At 40.5% G+C, this 22,500-nt stretch overlaps 1 protein-coding gene across 1 annotated transcript in view; it reads left to right on the forward strand.

Moving 5' to 3' along the window:
• The first annotated feature begins 230 nt into the window (after positions 1-230).
• LOC106873349 (uncharacterized) overlaps positions 231-22,500 on the forward strand; it is a 38,211-nt gene continuing 15,941 nt past the window's right edge. Inside the window, exons 1-5 of the mRNA XM_089366424.1 lie at positions 231-329; positions 1,229-5,725; positions 12,470-12,541; positions 13,285-13,327; positions 14,598-15,157. Coding sequence (XP_089222550.1) covers positions 231-329; positions 1,229-5,725; positions 12,470-12,541; positions 13,285-13,327; positions 14,598-15,157 — 5,271 coding nt within the window. The remainder of the gene's footprint in view (positions 330-1,228; positions 5,726-12,469; positions 12,542-13,284; positions 13,328-14,597; positions 15,158-22,500) is intronic.

A 22,500-nucleotide genomic window follows, 5' to 3' on the forward strand; every position in this document is an offset into this window, starting at 1 on the left:
GGTGGGGGACTTAGTGAGTGAGAGAGTGCTGAACGATAAACGATTTTTTTAAAGCTTAAACTGTGACTCACTAATCAGTTTAACTTCAGGCAAGAGTGGTAACGAAATTCGCACTTCATATATAATAATGATGATAATAATAATAATAATAATAATAATAATCCAGGGATGGAGTTTATAGACATTTTAATGCATCGCTACGTGCGTTTCCACAAACCACGTTTCTTACGATGATAGTCCGTATTCCTGGGATGATTACAATACAGTCCGTAGTATTCATGGACATCCGGTTGATCATAGTTCTTGTGTTCATTTCTTCAGGCGATATGGCACAGATAATTTGACATTATTCTTGAATTCTGCATGCAAAATCATATAAGATACAACTATTATTTTGTCTTGGGACAAATTCTTTGTTGATTTCTTTATTCTTATCGTAGTTTACAAATCCAAGCATGAAAACGTTACTCAACTTTGGAGTTTTGGAGACAGACAGCCCCTTTTCAGACACACAGATACACACATGCACTTATATATTAATGATGTACACAAATACATGACATGTATACACAATACTGAAGTACGCATAAAGTAAACACATGCAGGTAAATATATTAATATAACAAATCAGTGAAGAGACAAAAGAAACAGTAAGAGGATACATGTTGATTTTAATAGGTATTTCTGTTTATTTAGAAACCTACAATGAACATGTCGGACGCTAAACTATAAATTTCACAGTGTACAACCTTAAAGTTGACACCGCTCCGCTAAACGCAGAAAGTTTGTCTCACTATTGGCTAAGAATACCCAGTTTTTTCGATTTTTAAATCTCTAACTTTTTTCTCCACATCAAAGCAATGAAATTGGAAGGCTACACTATTATAGCCGATTTTGAGATCGTTTACTTTCTTTTTAAAAAATGCATATTTTGCGAATGAAAAAAAAAACTAGATCCAGTATCTCCTCCCTCTTCCCACCAAAAGTCGTTTTTGGAGAAAAGCATAACATTTCTTCTATCTTCAGGCTCAGCGTGTATACAGAGATTGTTATATTGTGGAGTGTATACTGTGTGCATATCACGCCCGTATATATTCCCATTGTGTATGTATATTTACATATTGAGATTTCAAATACAAACAAATTCAGTACTCACACATTTTCTTTCCTTCTTTCTTTTTCTGTTTCTTTCTATATTTATTTATTTATTTATTTATTGTTCTTGCAGGTAACTCCAACCATGAGTTGCGGCTACAAAGAAAGGGTGTTTAATATGCCTGTTAGACAACCGTCGAAAGGTGCCATGCCGTCTGAAGTTGATTGTCAACAGCCCCCACAGATAAACGGCGACACTATGGCCAAGCAACATGCCAGTCAGATACGGCTTCCTCCCAAGAAAGACTTTCGGTCGGATACAGAACAGTTGCAGCAACAGATCCAGAAGGTCTCTCCATTTCCTTCTGTCCACGCTCTGCGCAATACCGACAGTCCCCTTGACCTGTCGGTTAAAACACGCAAGCGTAGTCCAGACACTACGATATTTGATCCATTCCTCAGTGGATTATCACCAATGAAGAGACCTAAAGTCCCCTCCCAACTAGCCCCACCCAGCCCTCTGGATTTAACTAAAACCAAGAACTCGTCATTCAAACAAATACCAGGAAGTATGATGACACCACCTTTTCTTGTGCAGAACTCTTACGTATATAAAACCGCGGCACTCAAGACAGTATCACCGAAACCAAAATCTAACAAGCCGTCCAAATGTAAAGAAGTTCCTAGCCCTTTAAAATCAATGTCAGATACTGTCGGTAGCAATCGAATGGCTAATAATCAAACTGCTAATCGATTCAAATTAAACGCAGGTTACATTGGTTATCCTCCATTATTTGTTCCAACAACAAGCAGCGTTTCATCGCCGCCTTCCCTCTCCAGTAAATCTCCTTTAGCTCACCCTGATGCTCGTTCCGGTTTGCAAATGTCTCCGACTGTGCGTGATTTTCCGACTGATTCCCTCAAATCTCAGCGAAATCTCCAAGCTACTTCAGGACACACATCGTCACCATCGTACGATTCACAGCACTGTCTAACATTAGCACGTTCTCATTCATCGCAACATCACCAACAGCAATACCAGTACAATCAGCAGCGGCAACAGCAACAACAATCACAGCACCATTTTCAACCACACCAGACCTCACATCAGACTTCACGACAGATGCAGGTAACCAACCAGAGGGGCCAACTATTCCCCCAGCAAACCTCAAACCCTTATCTCCCAGGCCCTCAACCATCACAAACGCTGACATCCTCTCAACGCCAGTTACCACCTTCACCACACCATCATCGGTTGAGAGATCAAGAACTTTCTCAGCACCATCAACAGCAGTCACAACAACAGCGGCTGCAACAACAGATCACGCATCAACAACAACAACAACAACAACAACGTTTACAGCAACATTATGTTTCACATCGCCACCAAACATCTCCTCTTCACTCATCTTCATCTCTGTCTTCGCCAACGACAGTGACAATAGCATCAGCATCAACGCCATCACTTCCCTCTTCATCGACTTCTTCTTCTGCACGTGTCTCGAACTTATTATCAGGAAGGGCAGCTAGTCACACCGACGTTGGCAACATGACCGCCAGTATGTCAGCAAAAGTATTTCCCTTCCATCAAATGGAGGCTAAGAAGTTTGAAAATTGTTCTACAGCTGGCAAATCCCATACGAATGGTAGTAGCTCGGGTGCAGACTTGACATCGCTTCGTTACAGCCCCGACAGCACTAACTGCTCTATAGCCAAACGTAACACAACAGATCTACATGCACAGTCGGCAGCACGTCTCGTCGCTCGCCATCAATCACAGCTGACGCCGATGGCTGCTCAGATGCATTTGTCAAGCCAAGAAAAATCCAATATTCAATTGATGCAGGCTGGTAAAAGTTCTTCAAACAAGCTTAGCTCTCTTGCGTCGATATCCTCATACCAACAGCATCAACAACAGAAGATGTATGTACCGGGTCCTGTGACTCAGTCTATTGCTTCACAGAAAAATAGTTCAGAAAACAGCAAAAGACACAGTACAAACAGTAGCGGAGCTTTGACTTCATTGTCACCGAGCAAGCAAGCTCTGATGATGGAGTCACAATTAAACAAAGCTTATCCTTCATACCAACAACAACAAAGGCTACTGTATATGTCTAACCAAACTCCCTTTGCACCTGTTCCCTTATCTTTATCGTCACCCTCATTGTCTTCATCTACGACCACCACTGATGTCAACTCAACTTCACTTACATCCGTCCTCAACATTTCAAAATCTTCAATTCCGCACGGTGTGCAGAAACAACAGAAGCAGTCTTTTGGAGGAAGTCAGTCGCATTACTCTGCTGGCTCCGGTGTCGAAGTCACTTACAACAGCGCTAACAATAACAGCAGCAGTAGTAGTAGTAGTAGTAGCAGTAGTAATAGTACTTCTACCACCACAACAGCCAATAATCACTTAAATCTAAAATCTCCGTTGCATTCAGCAATGGACTCTCTGAAGTCTGTTGATTCTAATGATGACGTCAGGATTATCAGTCCAACGACCAGCTGTAATAGCAGACAACCTAAAGATGTACCAATTATCAACGTGATTTCAGATTCTAACAGCTCATCATCTGAAAGATCTTCCCTGAAGGTTGTCCACAGTAACAGTAGTGGTGCTAATTCCAAGGAATACCAGAACTCGTCGAATGCTGCTGATTCTATTCCACCATATAGCACTCCTTTGTCGATAAATATTCCAAGTGATATCTCTGCAGAAGCCTCCCATTCTTCAGCTAGTAACAAGAAAGTAGATGTTATAATAACCAAATCTGCCTCTGAAAGCAAAGATCCAAAACTTGGTTCTAGGAAGCATATTATAATGAATGCTGTCAATCAAGATGAAGCGCTGAAAAAGGCGTTCCACGTGGAAAACGGAATTGTAACCGTCAACCCGCACGAAGAAAGCATATCAGAATCTTCTCTTATCAGTATTAGCCCAACACCATCGCCAAAAATGCCGATATTAAGTCCTCAACACAAGAACCCGCCTCGTGTCGGTTCACCATCCACAAGCGAGCCGCCGCCATTGGAACCTAGTTCAGCTACGTTTGTAGACAACTCGAGCCCAGATGCATTTATCCAAGATAATGCTGAAATAATAATGAGGCCAGCTCTCGAAGTGAAACGGAACTCCACAAATGGTATACCTCAAAATCTAAAACCTTCAATTCCTTACATTCATGAATCTATGTATCGCCCTCATTTTACACATCAGGAAGTTCCTCATCCGCTTTACGGTCACCCAATGTCATATCCGTCGGCTTTCAATAATCCGAACCTACATCTTCCATATATGCCGATCAGTTTGCCAACAGAGAACTCTCCTCTCCAGACAAATAGACTTCAGGACGGCATTAGACATCCGAAAACTGCCATGGACAGTATGAGAGATAAACGGGACGGTTTTAGTGGGCGCAGTACTATACGGAATAAAAACATCCCTGTTGCTAATGTTGCGCCCATAGTTCAAGTGAAACAACATCATAAAACTGCAATCACCTCAAACAACAGCCTTCACAATAGTGTTAATGTTAGCCACAGCCTTCATATCAACCACCGAACTAATAACAGTAATACTAATAATAATAACAGTAACAGCAGTAATAACAACAACAACAACAGTAATATTAATAGTAGTGGTGTTATTAATAATAATAATAGTAATAATATTAATAATGGTAACAATAATAACAGTAATAATAACAGCAACAACAAGAATAACATGAACAGAAGTAACAACAGCAACTCTAGAAGCCCTTCAGAGGAACCGAAAATAATTTCTGTATCGACTGATAGCAATAGTCGTCGATCGAGTACGGACTCAAAATGTGCCAACAAAGGCAGGGATTCCAGCGATAAAGTCGCTTCTCCGATGCCACGCACATTTTTCTCTACTAAAAACATCATCTCAATGATTCAAAATTCTGACAGTGATAACATTTTGGAATCTACAGTGCAGATGTGCTGTGATGCCAACACTCCCAAGGGGAAGATGTCACTGAAAGACGCTATCAATACTCTGCTAGAGAAACACTGCCAAGAATTACACGTGGACACGGACAATTCCGATAAGATTTCCTCGTGTATGTCGTCATCTAAATCTAGCGATGTTGAAATTATTGAAAATCCTTTCCAGAAAGTTGATGATGATGACGACGATGACGATATTATTATTACTGGTACTGAAACGAGGAGCAAACCAGACGAACCTGCGACGTCAGACATGAAGGAACAATCGCTCGGGAAACAACACAATGGCAATTATGATGTCATCGCTGCCCCGGATTATTCATCAAATTTTCAATCAAACCGCATTCCAAATGAACGCGATGCACATCACCGCTTGAGACAGAAACTTTTAGGTTCAGTAAACGAAACGTCTAACAACAACAACAACAACAACAACAACAATAACAACAACAACAACACATCAACTGATTCCTACCATCGGTGGAACGAATCTGATGACCAAATTATAGATTCCAACAAACCACAACATTCTCACATATCATCTGCCGTTCACATTTCTGCTGAACATCCTGGGAATTTTACGGAAATACCTTTTCAGCGGGATAAGTTTCCATGGGATACCTCAAATACTCTAAATAAAAGAAAAAATGTGGAGGTAAAGCATAAACTTTTTTTTCTTTTTTCTTTTTTAATGATTTGATGGTTTATATGTTATTAGCCAATCCATTCTAAACACAGATGTTTATTTATATTTCTGGCTCAGATTTCGTTTTAATCAGTTTCTTAGCGTGATATGAAATTAATCAGATTATTGCGACACAGAGCGGCGAGCTGACAGAATCGTAAGAATGTCAGGGGAAAAAAAATAAATGCTTTGTGTCATTTGTTCCTAACGCTTTACGTTCTGAGTTCAAATCTCGCCGAGGTCAGCTGTGCCTTTCACATTTCCGCAACTGATAAAATAAAGTACCAATCTTGTTCTAGGATCGAAGATATCGACTAACACCCTCCGATTAAAATTGCTACCCCTGTACCTGAATGAGAAGCCATTTAGGGCGGCGTGTTGGCAGAACCATTAATTAGAGTGTAGGAAAATTACTTTGCTGTATTTATTCCGACTATTTCAGAGTTCACTTCCTGTTGAGGTCAACTTTACCTTTTCTCCTTTCATTCGGTGTTGATAATAAATACACAGGGCGGCGAGCTGGCAGAAATGTTAGCACGCCGAGCGAAATGCTTAGCGGTATTTCGTCTGTCTTTACGTTCTGAGTTCAAATTCCGCCGAGGTCATCTTTGCCTTTCACCCTTTCGGGGTCGATAAATTAAGTACCAGTTACGCACTGGGGTCGATATAATCGACTTAATCCGTTTGTCTGTCCTTGTTTGTCCCCTCTGTGTGTAGCCCCTTGTGGGCAGTAAAGAAATAGGTATTTTGTCTGTCTTTACGTTCTGAGTTCAAATTCCGCCGAGGTCATCTTTGCCTTTCACCCTTTCGGGGTCGATAAATTAAGTACCAGTTGCGTACTGGTGTCGATATAATTGACTTTTGTCTTTCCTTGTTTGTCCCCTCTGTTTATCCCCTTGTGGGCAATAAAGAAATAAGAAACGTTAGCACGCCGGGCGAAATGATTACCGGTATTTCGTCTGCCGGGTCGATAAATTAAGTACCAGTTGCGTACTGGGGTCGATCTAATCATCTGCCTCCCCCCCTCCCCCAAATTTCGGCCCTTGTGCCTAGAGCAGAAAAGAATATACAGAGTGGCAATAAAGCTACTATACAATTACTTACAATAAAAAAGCAAATCAGAAGTATCGAAGCAGGTGGCTTTCAGTTCGAACATTATTGGTAATTAATTTACTCTTGTTTACCATTGCGTTTTATTGTTATTAACCAGAACCATTTAAATAATTAATTTAAGGACTGTTCATTAGTTGGTTTATCTTAATTGTTATTGTAAGTAACTGGATAATGACTTTATTGCCACCCTGTATAAAATATCCTTTTCTACTCTTGGCACAAAGCCCGAAATTTTGGGGGAGGGTGGGCACTCGATTAGATCGACCCCAGGACGCAACTGGTACTTAATTTATCGATCCCGAAAGGATGAAAGGCAAAGTCGACCTCGGCGGAATTTGAACTCCGCCCGGCGTGCTAACGTTTCTACCAGCTCGCCGTGTTAGAAAGGATTATTAGTTTGGTTATCGTTAGCAGAAACGTTAGCATGCCGGACGAAGTATTTAGCGGCATTTCGTCCGTCTTTAAGTTCTGAGTTCAAATTCCGCCCAGGTCAACTTCGCCATTCATCCTTTCAGAGTTGATGAAATAAGAGATAAGTATCAGTCAAGTACTGGGGGTGGATGTAATCGACTAGCCCCGACCCCTTCCCGGCGAAATTTCAAGCCTTCTCTCTATAGTAGAAAGAATAGTTAATTTGGATCTTTTTTAAAACGGGGGGCCACATTTTTCATTAACGAAACACTTTGAAACTTGGAACACTGGTAGAATGTGTCATATAAAACATCTTTTTCTCTTAGTCTTCTTAAAAAAAAAAGAAATCCCTAAGTTATTCCATGTTAAAGTTGTCGTATTTCTGTAATTTCAACCAATCACTGACGTCCATTCAGCCGATATACATTAAGTGCCGACTACATAAACAAACGATTCTGAAACAATTCTATCGGTGATAGGGTTAGGGTAAAACAGCAAATTTAAAAAGAAAAAAGCAAAACGAAGCTATGGAAATTAAATACGCTTTACACCGCTTAATCAGCCAAAGGAGTAAATATAAACAACTGAATACTTGTCAGTGATTGGTTGAAATTATCGAAATAAGACAATTTTTTACATGAAATAAATTCGAATACAAAAATATTTTTCTGTTCTATAACACAAAATAGATAAGTATACGAAATTTGAAAGTCTTTCGGTACCAAAAACACTACGTAAAACATTAATGAAAACTGTGGCCCCCGTTTTGAAATAGATCTGTTAATTTGGTAATGTATTGCTTTCAGTCATAAAAGGTTACTTTTATAGTTGAAAGAGGACAGCGCGAAATAGTGAGAACAAGTCTTTTGGTCATGTTTATTTGCTTCCACCAAAAACATCGCCTTTCAAAATTTAATAATATAAAAAAGAAACAAAAACGAGACAAAAACTAAAACAACAACAACAAATACGGCGATTTAATCATTCCGAACTTAGCATTCCTTTGAGTATTATTATGGAATTGATGTCAAATACTTTTGAAAGTACAGGGTTAGTTAATAATGCCGTTATAGTTATTACAGATGTCGCAAAAAAAAAAAAAAAATGAAAAGAAAAATGTCCAACGTATGCTGCTGCTGATTTCATTTCCCAAAACAACTTTTAAAGCATTTTGTTAATTGTTGGCAAAATAATAATAATAATAATAATAATAATATAAAGTAGAAAGCTACAACAAGAAAGAAAAAAAAAGCATTCCTGTAAACTATAAAACGTAACATATTACTAATATTACTTGTGGAGGGCCTCATGTGATTTAAAACTACCATAAGTTATATAATTATAGACGGATTTTGTGTTTTAATTTTATCGTTAGCTGAGAGTAGAACGAAAATTACATTAACAGTAAAACGTCAAGAGATTTTCTTTCTTTCTTGTAACTATTCCTTCCCCCCCCCCCCTTCCTCCCACCCTTCGGGTTTTGTCATTTTGTCGTCAATATATTACATGACTTGTATTAACTAACTGATTTATTAGTCAGCCAGCCAGCTACAAGTTCTGCTGCTACCGTTATGTCATCGACCCTTTAAAAAAAAAAAAGCTGAAATCTACCTCCGTTGGCTTCATTTACAAACAGACAAAAAACATTCAGTAGAAATAATCTAAGCTGTAAAAAAGACTTAACTCCAGATATTTCCTGATGTGCCCACCCTCCGCCCTTTTAAGTCTCACTCTGTTTTACTAGCAGCCAGCCAATACAACCTGCTAACGTAGGAAACTAGTTAAGTCTTATGTTGGCAATAAACATGACCGCTCTGACCAGCCATTTAATACTTTGCTTAGCTGTCTTTTCCTGACTTACAATAATAATCGCCGCTGCTTCTAGTGTTATTTTCACTTGTCCTAGATTTTTTGACTTCCATTGTTCATTGTTGCTATTTCCATGAAAGTATTGAATATAATAACCAAGTACGTTTGTATTTAAATATTGTACACTTCAAACATTTTTACTTATTTATCACAAGCATTCGTTTTCTTTCATTCACCCTATGTAGTTATTTTTATTTATTTATTTATTTTATTGTTATCATTATTAAGGCAGCGAGCTGGCAGAAACTTTAGCACGCCGGGCGAATTGCTTAGCGGGATTTCGTCTGCCGCTACGTCTTGAGTTCAAATTCTGCCGAAGTCGACTTTTCTTTTCATCCTTTCGGGGTCCATAAATTAAGTACCAGTTGAACACTGTGGTCGATGTAATCGACTCATCCTCCCCCTTAAAATAGCTGCCCTTTTGGCAAAATTTGAAACCATTATTATTATAATTATTGCTATTTCTATTCACTGCAAATTTTTCGCCATCATTTGCGTTCGTATTAAGACTTTTATGGGCAATTTCGCCTTTATTTCCTGTTAAGTGTACATTTTACGTTCGGGATATTTTCAAAACACGGTTCAACCCCTCTCCCGCAAGCGACTTTTCTGTTGGCAATTTGGCTAATTGATATTATACGATTCTCTGAGCCAAATTATATTGTTTGTGGTAATGTACCTGACTGTAAATTGAATATTTCTCATTAATTTGATGCCATTTCCCTCTAGATACGATTTCGGTGCCGTTTGTTTGTTTAACATTTGTAAAAGACCGTTGAGTGTTTCCAGTAGAGAAGGAATGCTGAAGACATATCTTAAATTGATGTAGCTGGTGTTGGAGTCTCACTCCCGTCCGTCTACATTCTGGGTTCAAATTTCAGTACGATCGACTTTACTTTTCACTCTTCGTTGATAAAATAACTTCTCTAAATCCTTTCCTACGAAAAAAAACTGACTTCTGCTTAATCAAAAGAATGACCTTGACGGATCCTTTGCTCGACGTATTGCTTAGGGGAGAAATGGGTAAGATTGTACCTGAAAGAGAAACGAAAGAGCTCAGCAGGCAGTAATTAGTTATGGCAAGGCGCAATATAGTACTTAGCTCAAAGGATATTCACTAGTCCGGTTACAGTGGCTTAAATTCATAAAAAATATTGGTTTAGTATCATATGAATAAAAGAAAATAGAATCATGAAGGACTTACACATATTGTAATATGGGAAGTTGTAGTATTTTGTAAAACTTTTCCTGTAGCTAGGTGTGGCTGTGGTACGAAGTTTGCTTCTCGATCACATGGTTCCAGGTTCAGTCCTACTGTTTGACACCTTTGGCAAGTGTTTTCTACTAGAGCTCTGGGCCGACCAAAGCCTCATGAGTGGATAAGGTAGATAGTAACTGAAAGCTCGTCATATATGTATGTATGTGTGTGTGTTGGGTTATTTACGTCCTCGTAGCATAGCGGTTCGGCAAAAGATGCCGATAGAATAAGTAGCACTGGGGTTGGTTTGTTCGACTAAACCAGTGTCCATATGGCCCTTTAGGGGTCCACATAAAGATTTTATCGTTAAAATTTAGTGCTATAAATCGCGATTGCAAGATTCTGGTTTTGATTCCTGGGCCGGGAGTTTCGTTGTTTTGAGTTCTTGAGCCAAAATCTTCATTCTTCACGTTGGTTCACTCCACAGTTACAAGCGAGTAACTGCATTGCGACGAACTTGCGTCCCGTTCAGAGAGGTGCATTGTGACCTCGGTCACTTATTCGCCATGGAAACCGGCTGACCGACCCAATGAGTCCCAGAACACGAGACAATAACGTCCAAAGTATCTAAAGGGTTGTCATTGCGTGCATGCACATACTGATTTCAAATTTTGGCACAAGGCCAGCAATTTCAAGGGAAGGGTTAAGTCGATTACATCAATCCCCAATAGTCAACTGGTACCTATTTTATCGATATCGTAAAGGATGAAAGATTAAGTCGACTACATCGCAATTTGAACTGAGAATGCAAAGACGGACGAATTAAATGCCGGTATGCATTTTGCCTGGTGCGCTAACGACTCTGCCAGTTCGCCAACTTTTAAAGAATGAAAGGCAAAATCGACCTTGGCAGAATTTGAACTCAGAACGTGAAGACGGACGAAATACCGCGAAGAGTTTTGGCCTGATTCGCTAACAACTCTGCGAACTCACCGCCTCGTAACATGCCATCTACTATCATTTAATAAACGACTGAAAACATTTGTTGTAACTACTTCAACTACTCATATGCAAACGAAGTGTGATTTTTCTCCTTCATCCGACCTGCTCCGCCCCCCCCCCCCCACACCACTCCCGCCTCACTTGACTTTCCCTCCAGCTCATTTTATGATTATATTTCCGTTTAACGTGGCAACCACAAGAGTCGGTGAGGTTTTTTGTCACGAGACACGCACACGACATGTAATCTTTGTGCGCTCGCTCGACACTCTAAATGACATCAGCCGGGTTTCATCAAATCGCCCCATATTGTCTGTCTTCAGACAAGAGGTAACAACATCCGACGATGTAGATCCAGATAAGTATAAAAGACGAGATGGTCAAAGCTGGAATGTCTCTTAATCTTGTGTTGGTTCAGTTAACGCTGTCTTGGAGCTAAATAGCAAGACCTTGGATAAACAAAGAGTAGCGGCGGCGGCGGTGGTGGTGGTAGTGGCGGCGATAAATTACGTACCAGTGAAACACTGGGGTCGATGTAATCGACCAGTCCCCTCTCCCAAAATTTCAGGCCTTGTGCATATAGTAAAAAGAATTATTATTATTATTATTATTATCATTATTATTATTGTAAAGCCTCGTTCTTATTCTGTCAGTTTCTTTGCTGAACCGCTAACTTGCGGTGACGTAAACACACCCACACCGGTTGTCTCTTTCTCCCCCCCCCCCTCTCTCTCTATGTAACCGGTCAGTATAGGATATTGAGGATACCTCGTTGGCAGGTAGCAACGACAGTAGTCGTAGTAGTAGTAGTAGTAGTAGTAGTAGTAGCAGCAGCAGCAGCAGAGGTCCTGATGTTGGTAAGTCAAATACTTTGCAAATATATTAGTCTTTTCTTTTTTTATCTTTTTTTGTTCTGAGGCTTCAGTTCTGCTGAAGTCTCTTCACTTTGTTCCCAAGAATTCTGAGGTTGATCAAATAAAGAACAATAACATACTAAAAATTTAAAGAAAAAATAAAAGAGTTGGGGGTGGGGTATCTATTTTCTTACCTTTTTCTACCCATTCCACCTTTAAAATGTCTTCCTCTCTAACAATTCAAGACTTTTTTCCACTATTTCCTTCCAGAAATTAAATGCGGCACTTAAAGAGAAAGGAAAGTTTTATTTCCAGAAAGCCAAGACGAATATTCGTCGAATGGTAAGAAGTAATTGTGAAACGTGTGCGCATGCGCGTGTGTTTATGTATGTACGTATGTGTGTGCGCGTGTGTTATCGTGAAGCTGATATGAGCGACCTTTCTTCGAGAAGCGAGCCGCATGTGACATGACTCATCAACAGGTGGACCGCACTGTGCCAGTCAGAAAGTTCCGCGGGCCGCAGGTTGTCCGTGACTTGTTGTAAAAGTAAAGGTTATTTCGTTACCATTCTGTCCAAGAATTCCTGTCCGAAGTGTCAGAAGCTTTCGACTCTTGCGATTTTATAAACTTATTAATACAACAACTCAGTCAGTCGAGTTGTATTACGTATGGCCGGGGGGGGGGGGGGGCAAGTGTCTTACTGTAGCACCTCCTTGCCGACCACAACCTTGGGAGTGGATTTCGTCGACGGAAACTGAAAGAAGCCCGCCGTATACATTGTGTGCGCGTGTATATATCAGCATCTTCTTGTCCTTGTTCCGTGTGTTTTAGTCAATTATGTTGACGCGTCGGTCGACTGTGATGATGCAATGATGCGCCATATGGGAAGTCTGTGTGTCCTGTTTGATATTCCTATTTTATTTCTGTTTGAAATTGGTTGAAATTGGCTCTTATAGTATTTTCCTTCCTTCCTTCCTTTTTTCCTTCCTTCCTTCCTTTTTTCCTTCCTTCCTTCCTCTCTCTCTTTCACACACACACATACATGTTTATAAATAAATTCAATTTTTACTTTCTCTTTATTCAGGCAGAAGAACTCAAACGAAAAGCTGTAATGAGATCCATTCTTTGTAAGTAAACGCACGTACGCGGTGATGGTGATGGTGGTGGTGGTGGTGGTGGTTGTTGTTGTTGTTGTTGTTACTGTTATTCACGCTGATGAAGATAATGTTAAAACCCACGCCAGCCTCGAGTCTGCAGACCCCGTGATCAATGGCATTTTAGCAGTGACAAACACGTGATTTCTCAGATATCGATTATTACATTATCAAATGAGTTCATTATTTATTTTATGGTAGTGTGTGTGTGTGTGTGGGAGGCGGGTGGGAAGTCGCGTGGGGAGGGGGCAGTAGATCCATCATTTAATGGCCTTAATTTTCAAAACTATATTCAATTTTTAGTCTCTGTGTAAATCATTTGGTTATATTAATGGTCGAAATGTACCGACATTCTATATCGCATTGATAAAATGATTTAACTGCAAGAAGTCTTTTAATGGTGATCAGCCTGTCGGCAGTAATGTTTTGTGCTGTATTTAAATTATGTCCTGAGGGAGCCTTTGAAAGAGAGCTAGTGATGATAGTAATAATAATAATAATAAGGGGTGTGTTAATTCACAAAATTTGAAAAGCACTTCATTAGAATTTCTTTCTCATATCTTCTGAAATCATCAATCACGATTGGTGAAAGAATTAGTTTCAGATTTTGGCACAGGGCCAGCAATTTCGGGGGGGGGGGGTAGTGAAGGCGTAAGTCGATTGCATCGATTCCAGTAATCAACGAGTATTTATTTTATCGACCCTGAACGGATGAAAGGCAAAGTCGATTCCGGTGGTATTTGAACTCAGAACATGAAGACAGACGAAATGCCGCTAAGCATTTTGCTGGCGTGCTAACGACTCTGCCATTCGCTGCCTTATGTTTCATCAAATATTATCACTAATCGTAAGGTGGCAAATTGGCAGAATCGTTAGCACGCCGAGCAAAATGCTCAGTGGCGTTTCGTCTGTCTTTACGTTCTGAGTTCAAATTCTGCCGTGACCGTCTTTTTCCCTTTCATCTTTCCGAAGCTGATAAAGTAAGTTACTTTATCGGAACTGATAAAGTAAGTACTGGGGCCAATGTAATCGACTTACCCGCTCCCCGGAAATTGCTGGCCTTGTGCCAAAATATGAAATTAATATTTGATTAATCACTAATCCGGAATGGCTTTGGAATTAAACTTTTTAGAAAATCGGTGTATTAGATTTTGCCTTGAAGGTCTTGATTTTTTTTTTTTTAAATTTCATTATAGCATATTTAGAAAGAATATTTTATAAATTTACATTTTATTTATTGCAGATAAAAGAACATTTTGTCAAGATGTCAGCAACGAACTGGTTGAAAGTCAGTCAAAGAGGCAAGAGCGTAGTATTGTTACAAGAGCTAGCACTCGTAAGTCTTCGCCACAAGAGCATCAGCTCTGTCTTCGGCCAAGAGCTGCGAGACCGGAACGTGGAGCTCTTATCGAAAAAGACAGCGAAGAAGAAGAAAGTTTGCCGGGTTGTTGGGAGATCGAGAGCAACAGCCCCGCCTTGAAGCTTCGTAGGAAAGCGAACAGCTCGAACGCCAGTACAAGTGGCAGCTCAGGTAAGAAGCGAGGTGGTCTAATGATGACCCTACATTGGAGACCTAAACGCCTCTCGCACAAGTATCACGTTGCTGATCGAAGGACGTATCGAATGCTATCATATTACCAGACTCATGCTCTTTCTGTCCGAAGTAAACTTTTACCAAAACGATATGGTTCACGAAATATCCAGTGGACGGAGCTACGGCGGATACGAACGTCGCCTGCACTGCGCTTGCGCAGGAGACTGCAGCATTCAAATGAAACTCGTGATGAAGAAACAGAAAGTGGGGTAAGACATTTAAATTTTTTATTTATGAAGAAACGTATTGGGTTTTCAGATAAAATTGTTCGTTTTTTTTACCCCCCTCTACTAGGCATTACATCGTCTGAAAAGAGTTAAAATTTATTCACATTTCAAAAGCGATTAACAAATGTCGTAGAGAAAGAATAATATTACAAAAAAAACAAAAAAACACGACGATGTTTTTTTTCCTTCTTAATTCAAATAACATCGGGATGGATAAAAATAAATGGAAAAGAAAAAAAAAAAACGAATCAAAAAAATTATCTGACATCCCAAAATTTCCATATTTTATTAAGTAACTTTTTTTTCCGTCTGGATACTGTCATGGGTCGGACAGGTAAACAAATTCTGCTACTTGTACACTTCGGGATCCGAGTATTTGTTATCACTTGCAGAGTACGCTACACACATGGGTCGAATACGTACACAAATTCTATTGTTTGCACATACACACATTGAAGTCAAATATATATACATATATACAACGCGAGGACACTACATCTATTCCATTCATCGTATTATTGTCTTGTTCAATTTATTAGTATGGCGTGGATGGCCCGTGTGAATGGACCCACTCTGAACTTGTAAGCCGAAGGGGTTGAGAAAGAGGAGGGACCAGGATGTGTAAGGTGTGATTGGCCCTTGAGAGGAACTACTCCCTTTTGAGGAGTTTCAATTTTAAATTTTTGCTAATTGCTATTGTTTTATTTCATACGCGAATATTGTGCTAACTCCCCTTGCCTCTTAACAGCATTTCGTCCGACTTTACATTCTGAGTTCAAATTCCACCGAGGTCGACTTTGCTTTTCATCCTTTGGAGGTCGATAAATTAAGTACCAGTGAAACACTGGGGTCGATCTAATCGACTAGTCCCCTGCCCCAACATTTCAGGCCAAGTGCCTTTAGTAGAAAGGATTGTAACTATTAAGGCAGCGAGCTTGGCGGAATCATTCGCACGCTGGGCAAAATACTTAACGATATAAATGAATTTTCATTAGATGGAACGCTAACCTTTGAAATGGTAAGTGTCAGCTGTTCAATGATATGCTAGTCTCTCTTGTACTCGGTTACCAAGTGCGCTGCACTCATGGGTCGAATAGGTATACAAATTCGCTTGCTTATAGCTAATGTATGGAGTAGTACAATGTACAACTAATATCGTATTCAACTCGCCATCTATGTCTTGTGTATCTGTACGCCATTCATGCAGCGTACAACATGTCTGCGACGTGTACTTACGAAATTGAGTATTGAGCTGTTCAATAATATGGTAAGAATATTGAGTACGCAATTACAAAGAATACCGAACACACACACACACACACGCAAGAGTATGCACTTGTACAATCCAACTTGACAACCCGTTTCTTCTCCTTGGGGTTTGCATCTAGGTCAGACAGGCAACGAGCTGGCGGAATCGTTATAACGCCGGGTAAAACGCTTTGCAGCTCAGCGGCATTTCGTCCGTCGTCCTTACGTTCTGAGTTCAAATTCCGCGGAGGTCGACTTTGCTTTTTATCCTTTCGGGGTCGATGAAATAAGTACGAGTTACGCACTGGGGTCGACGTATTCGACTTAACTATCCCCCCAAATTTCCGGCCTTGTGTCCTGAAAGGAGTATTATTATTATTATTATTATTATTATTATTATTGTTGCTGTTGTTGTTAGCACGCCAGGCATTTCATTCGTACTTGCGTTCTGAGTTCAAATTCCGCCCGATCGATGAAATAAGTACCAATTACACACTGGTATCGATGTAATCGACTAGCCCCCTCCCTCAAAATTCCAAGCCTTGTGTCCTATAGTAGAATTATTGTTATTATTAAGGCAGTGTCGTTAACGCACCAAGCAAAATGCTTAGCGGCATTTCGTCCATCTTTATGTTCCTAGTTCAAATTCCGCCGAGGTCGTTTTGCCTTTTTATCCTTGCGCCAGAATTTGAAACTGATATTATGTGGGTCAGATGCTTCTTTCTGTTTTCTCGGTTTTGTAATCAATGTTTTATTGTATTCTATTCGTCGTTGAAATTCCAGGCCAACAAAATAATTGGCAACAATACGTAACACATCATATGATGTAAACAAACTATTGCAATACAATAAAGTTGCGTTAGTGTTAAACATATTTAATGCGGGGAGCATAAAAAAACCCCCCAGAAAACTGACTAGAATTATAAATTTAATCATTGATAATATAAACCGACAAAACAAATAAACATCTGACCCACAGATTTTCAATATATGTGTGTGTTTGTGTATGTGGTGTTTTCTGTGTACAGTGCCTACGAAATATATAATATATCTGTCCTCTTTTGTAGCCAATTATGATGTCATTTATTGTAAAGTTAGTTCATAAAAATAACAATGAGAAACACTAAACGTGGCTATCAGGTGCAATAGTGCGAAGTACATAGAGCATCGTGTCTGAGTCGCCTTGCATGTTTAATGCTTCTTATTTCTTTATTGCCCACAAGGGGCTGAACATAGAGGGGACAAACAAGGACAGACAAAGGGATTAAGTCGATTACATCGACCCCAGTGCGTAGCTGGTGCCTAATTTATCGACCCCGAAAGGATGAAAAGCAAAGTCGACCTCGGCGGAATTTGAACTCAGAACGTAGCGGCGGGCGATATACCGCTAAGCATTTCGCCCGGCGTGCTAACGTTTCTGCCAGCTCGTCGCCTTAACACGGAAAGAATATTAGTTCAATTGCTGTAGTCTTTAGTTACGTTCTTGGAGAACGAAATTTTAGTCTAGGTTCTGTACTTTGTAATTTCCAATGCCTTTGGGAAAAGCATGAACATCACACAGCCTACGTCGAATATACGTGTGTGTGTGTGTGTGTGTGTGTGTGTGTTAGAGGCTCCGTACCTTGATATCGCGTGATAGTTGTAAACGAGTTCGCTGTAATACAAGCGTTGCCTTTCATTTCCAATCTTCCATGAAAATGTACCCGGCCATGGGTAAACATTTATGAATTGGAAACGGATGAGGATTGTCTGCAGGAAAGGGTGTTCGGTCGTATAGAAATTTTGCCTCCGTGAATTCCTGTCCGAACCAAGTGAGCGTTAAAACGATGATGATGAAGGTGGTGTTGATGATGATGATGATGATGATGATGATCTGCTCCTCGACAAAGATGATCGATCGTGTAATTGCAACGAATATTGTTGTGATTGTTATCTTGTAGTTTTTCTGGAACATTCGCAGACAGTCTGTTGTCGTATTAGCTCTACAATCTGCAAAGTCTAATTTGAAAAAAATATTAAGTGCTGCCACACACACACACACACACACACACACACACACATGTATAGGCGGTGGAAGTGCTGGTGCTAAGAGATCAACTTGGCTTTTTTTAAAAACCGCTTTAGGCTTTACCGACACTTTGTAACTGACAAGAGTGGAGCCGAGCTGATAAGCCCAAGTAAAATTTCGTTTCATTAGAGTCCGTGTCTTATCTTGGAAATATATCATCTCTCTCGCAGATAATCTATGAGATTAGTCAACGACGACGACCTGGTAGGACGTTTAGAGCCAGCTATAAACGGTGTGAAGTTAAATGTAAACACATATGTATGGATGGATGTATGTGTGTGTGTGTTTAGAGTATACATGATTTTAAAGTAGAAGGAAATATTTAGATAATTATGTAAACTATAAATAAGTAGGAGATGAATTGTTTTGTCGTTACCATCATCATATTGGCCATTATCACCACCACCATCGGCGTCGTTTTTACGTCTGTTTTTTTTTATGCTGGCATGAGTTGGACGGGACATTTTGGATGCGATATTTTACAATCAAGATGCCGTTCCTGACACCATCCCACGCAGGAATAATGGCTAGCTATTTTCTACAAAGCATGGCATACAGGGTACTTTAAACATTAAAAAAAAATTATTTATGCGCCCTTTTAAAGCCTAGCCAGGCTCATGGGCCCGGTTTCCCGGTTTCTATGGCGCGCTTCTGTTTCCTTACTTTGACATCGCATGATAGTTGTACACTAGTCTTATTGTCATACAAGCGGTTTTCATTTGTCTGATCACGGGGGAAAATTCTTACCTTATTTGGAAAAAGGCAACAAGAAGGGCGTGCGACCGTAAAAAATCCGCCTCAGCAAATTCCGTCCGACCCATGCAAGCACACAGTGTGTCATAAGTATTTCTCTCATCGCCGTGTCACAACACTTCTACACATCGTGTGTCGTAAGTATTTTTCCCTCACTGCCGTGTCACAACACTTCAGCGCTTCAACACCTCGTGTGTCATAAGTATTTCCCTCACTACCGTGTCACAACACTTATACACACCGTGTGTCACGTTGAATCTACACACCATTTAGTATGTTGCATCTACACGCCGTGTTTACGACCTCGTTACTTAGCGTTTCGGCAAGAGAAACCGATTGGAATACGTACCGAGCTTAAAAGATATCTATATACGCACGCACACACACACACACACACACACACACACACACACACACACACAGTGGGGGGCGCACTGGCCCAGTGGTTAGAGCAGCGGACTCGCGGTCGTGGGATCGCGCGGTTTCGATTTCTAGATCGGGCGTTGTGAGTGTTTATTGCACCAAAACTCCTAAAGCTCCACGTGACTCCGGCAGTGGGTGGTGTCGAACCATGCTGTTCTCTTTCACCACAGCTTCCTTCCTGTTTCTGTTGTACCTGTAATTCAAAGGGGCTGGCCTTGTCACACACACTGTGTCACCCTGAATTTCCCCAAGAACTACGTTAAGGGTACACGTCTGTGGACTACTCAGCCACTTGCGCGTTAATTTCACGAGCAGGCTGTTCCGTTGATCGGATCAACTGGGACCCTCGTCGTCGTGAGCGACGGAGTGCCACGATGTGTGTGTGTGTATATATATATATATATATATACATATATATATATATATGTATGTATGTGTGTGTGTGTGTGTGTGTGTGTGTGTGATATTCCGTTCCATTATTAATATCGCTGCATTCTGCTTTATTAGACTTTTGTTTATTAAGCACAATGATATTTTAAAGTCTCTTATACCGGCGCCGCCGCCGCCGTTGTCCTTGTCATCGCCATCTTCATAACTGTCATCACCGTCATCGTCTATTGTCATCATCTTGTTTAACAACTAACATAGGTTGGACGGTTCTGAAATCATATATCCCACGTGATTTTCGACATGATGTTTTCTCCGCTACCTCCTATTCCCCCTCTTCTTCTTCTTCTTCTTCTTCTTCTTCTTCTTCTTCTTCTTCTTCTTCTTCTTCTTCTTCTTCTATCTCTCTGTTACAATATAGCATTATACAAATCGAATAGGCTGATCAAGTTGGTGTATCTTATTACACATTAGACACAAGGTCCGGTGAAGAAGTGGAGTCAGAAACTGGAGACGACAACTCGTCAAAAGGTTCCATGCCGAGCGCCTTGTAACTCAACCTCTTGTCTTTTCACTCATTTCGTTTCCTTGTTCGATCCGCCTTCCTCCGTTCCTAAGACCTCCGACTCACTGACGTAAACTTCATGTAACTCGACACCCAGTCGTGCAAATAGACCTGTCCACTTCCTTTTGGCAACATCAAGACATATCTCGTTCTCCACCGAAGCATCTTTCGTCACTTACCCTCGTCTCCCCTTCCTCTCACCACCACCACTACTACCATCGCCACCGCTGCCACCACCTTTGAATTACATACGTGCACGCTATTTGACCTCCCTCTTTCGTTCTCTGTCTTGTTTATTACATTTCGTAGCCGCTGTTTCGTATTCAAATCGTATATCGTGTAATGAAGTTTTGAACCCCGTATGTTCCGGATCGATAGTTTGTCTTTTACTGGCTTCAATCATTTGACTGCTGCCGTGCTGGAGCACCACCCTAAAGTTTTTTTTATCCCAGACACTCTTCCATAATCTTGTATGGGGAATGGAATCTTGCATGGGGAATAGAAAAGGTGATGTTCCCTAATTCTCCTTCGAATTACACATTGCTATCTGGAAAGGAAAAAATATTGAATAATGTAGTTTTAGGTATATGCAGCCGTGAAGGTGCGTGGCTTAACGGTTAGGGTATTCGACTCAAAATCTTAAGGTCATAAGTTCATTTCCCGGTGGCGTCTTGTGTCCTTGAGCAAAACACTTTTTCGCATCGCTCCAGTCCACTCCACTCAGCTGGCAAAAATGAGTTGTACCAGTAATACAAAGGGGCCAGCCTTGTCACGCTGAATCTTCTGCAGAACTACCTTAAGGGTAATGCGTGTCTGTGGACTACTCAGCCAGTTGCACGTTAATTTCACAAGCAGGCTGTTCCGTTGAAACGGATCATCTGGAACACTCGTCGTCGTAACTGACGGAGTGCCACTCGGATATAAACGTAGTTCTGGAGAAAGGGAAAATTACATTGTGGTTATGGCTGAAACGCTGTTGAGCATAGATCTGCTCGGTCAGGTATGATCTGGAGTTAAACAGCACCAACGATCGATGGAACAATATGTCTCAACGGCCTTCCATAAGAAAAAAAAAAGCTGTTATTGATATAAAATCTCTTATTTCTAAGCGATCGATCAAGAGTCGAATGAGTTATTTATCCGTTCAAATAGAATTTATTTCAATTTTCCTCTCGCAATCTCTCTTTCTTTTAAAGGTTATTTTCTGGGACGCACATTCTTTTCGTACAAAGACTCTCTAACAAACTGTTCTGCTACTTTAATCTCTGGCCAGCCAGATTCCGCAGACTGATGTTGATGCTTATTGCTCAAAAGGTTCACTGCTGAGCACGTTACTCAGTATCTCATCTTTTCACTCATTTCGTTTTCCTTATTCGATACATCCTGCCATTCCTACGCTCTCACTCACTGACGTAAATTTCGCGAATGGTAATTTTACAGTTCCGTGTGACACTTTGATTCCTGCTAACCTCGCCAAAATATTAGTTTATACAAGAAGAGCGAGATGGGAGCGCTGGCGACGGTGGTTGTGGTGTGTGTGTGGGGAGGGTGTGGGGAGATGCGATATTAAATTTCAAACAGCGACCACGAAATGTCGTAAACAAGACGGAGAAAGAAAAAAAATCGTGCGACTGAAATTGAGACAAGACCATAATCCTACGTTAAAATCCTATTTTACACGCCCTAATATTTGGTGTTTACTGTTGCAACTGCCTTGTATTAGTGGACATAGTGTTGCGCTATATTTATGAACAAAATACTTAAAGCACGCTGGTCTAAACTTCCTAGAGATAATAAACAAGTGTTGTGTGGGTGGTTACGAAGTTGCCCCAACATTTCAGGCCTTGTGCATATAACCGAAAGGATTATTATTATTATTAT

This window comes from Octopus bimaculoides, chromosome 19 (genome assembly GCF_046866305.1).
Source record: "Octopus bimaculoides isolate indiv1 chromosome 19, ASM4686630v1, whole genome shotgun sequence".
In the NCBI taxonomy this organism is placed as follows: domain Eukaryota; kingdom Metazoa; phylum Mollusca; class Cephalopoda; order Octopoda; family Octopodidae; genus Octopus; species Octopus bimaculoides.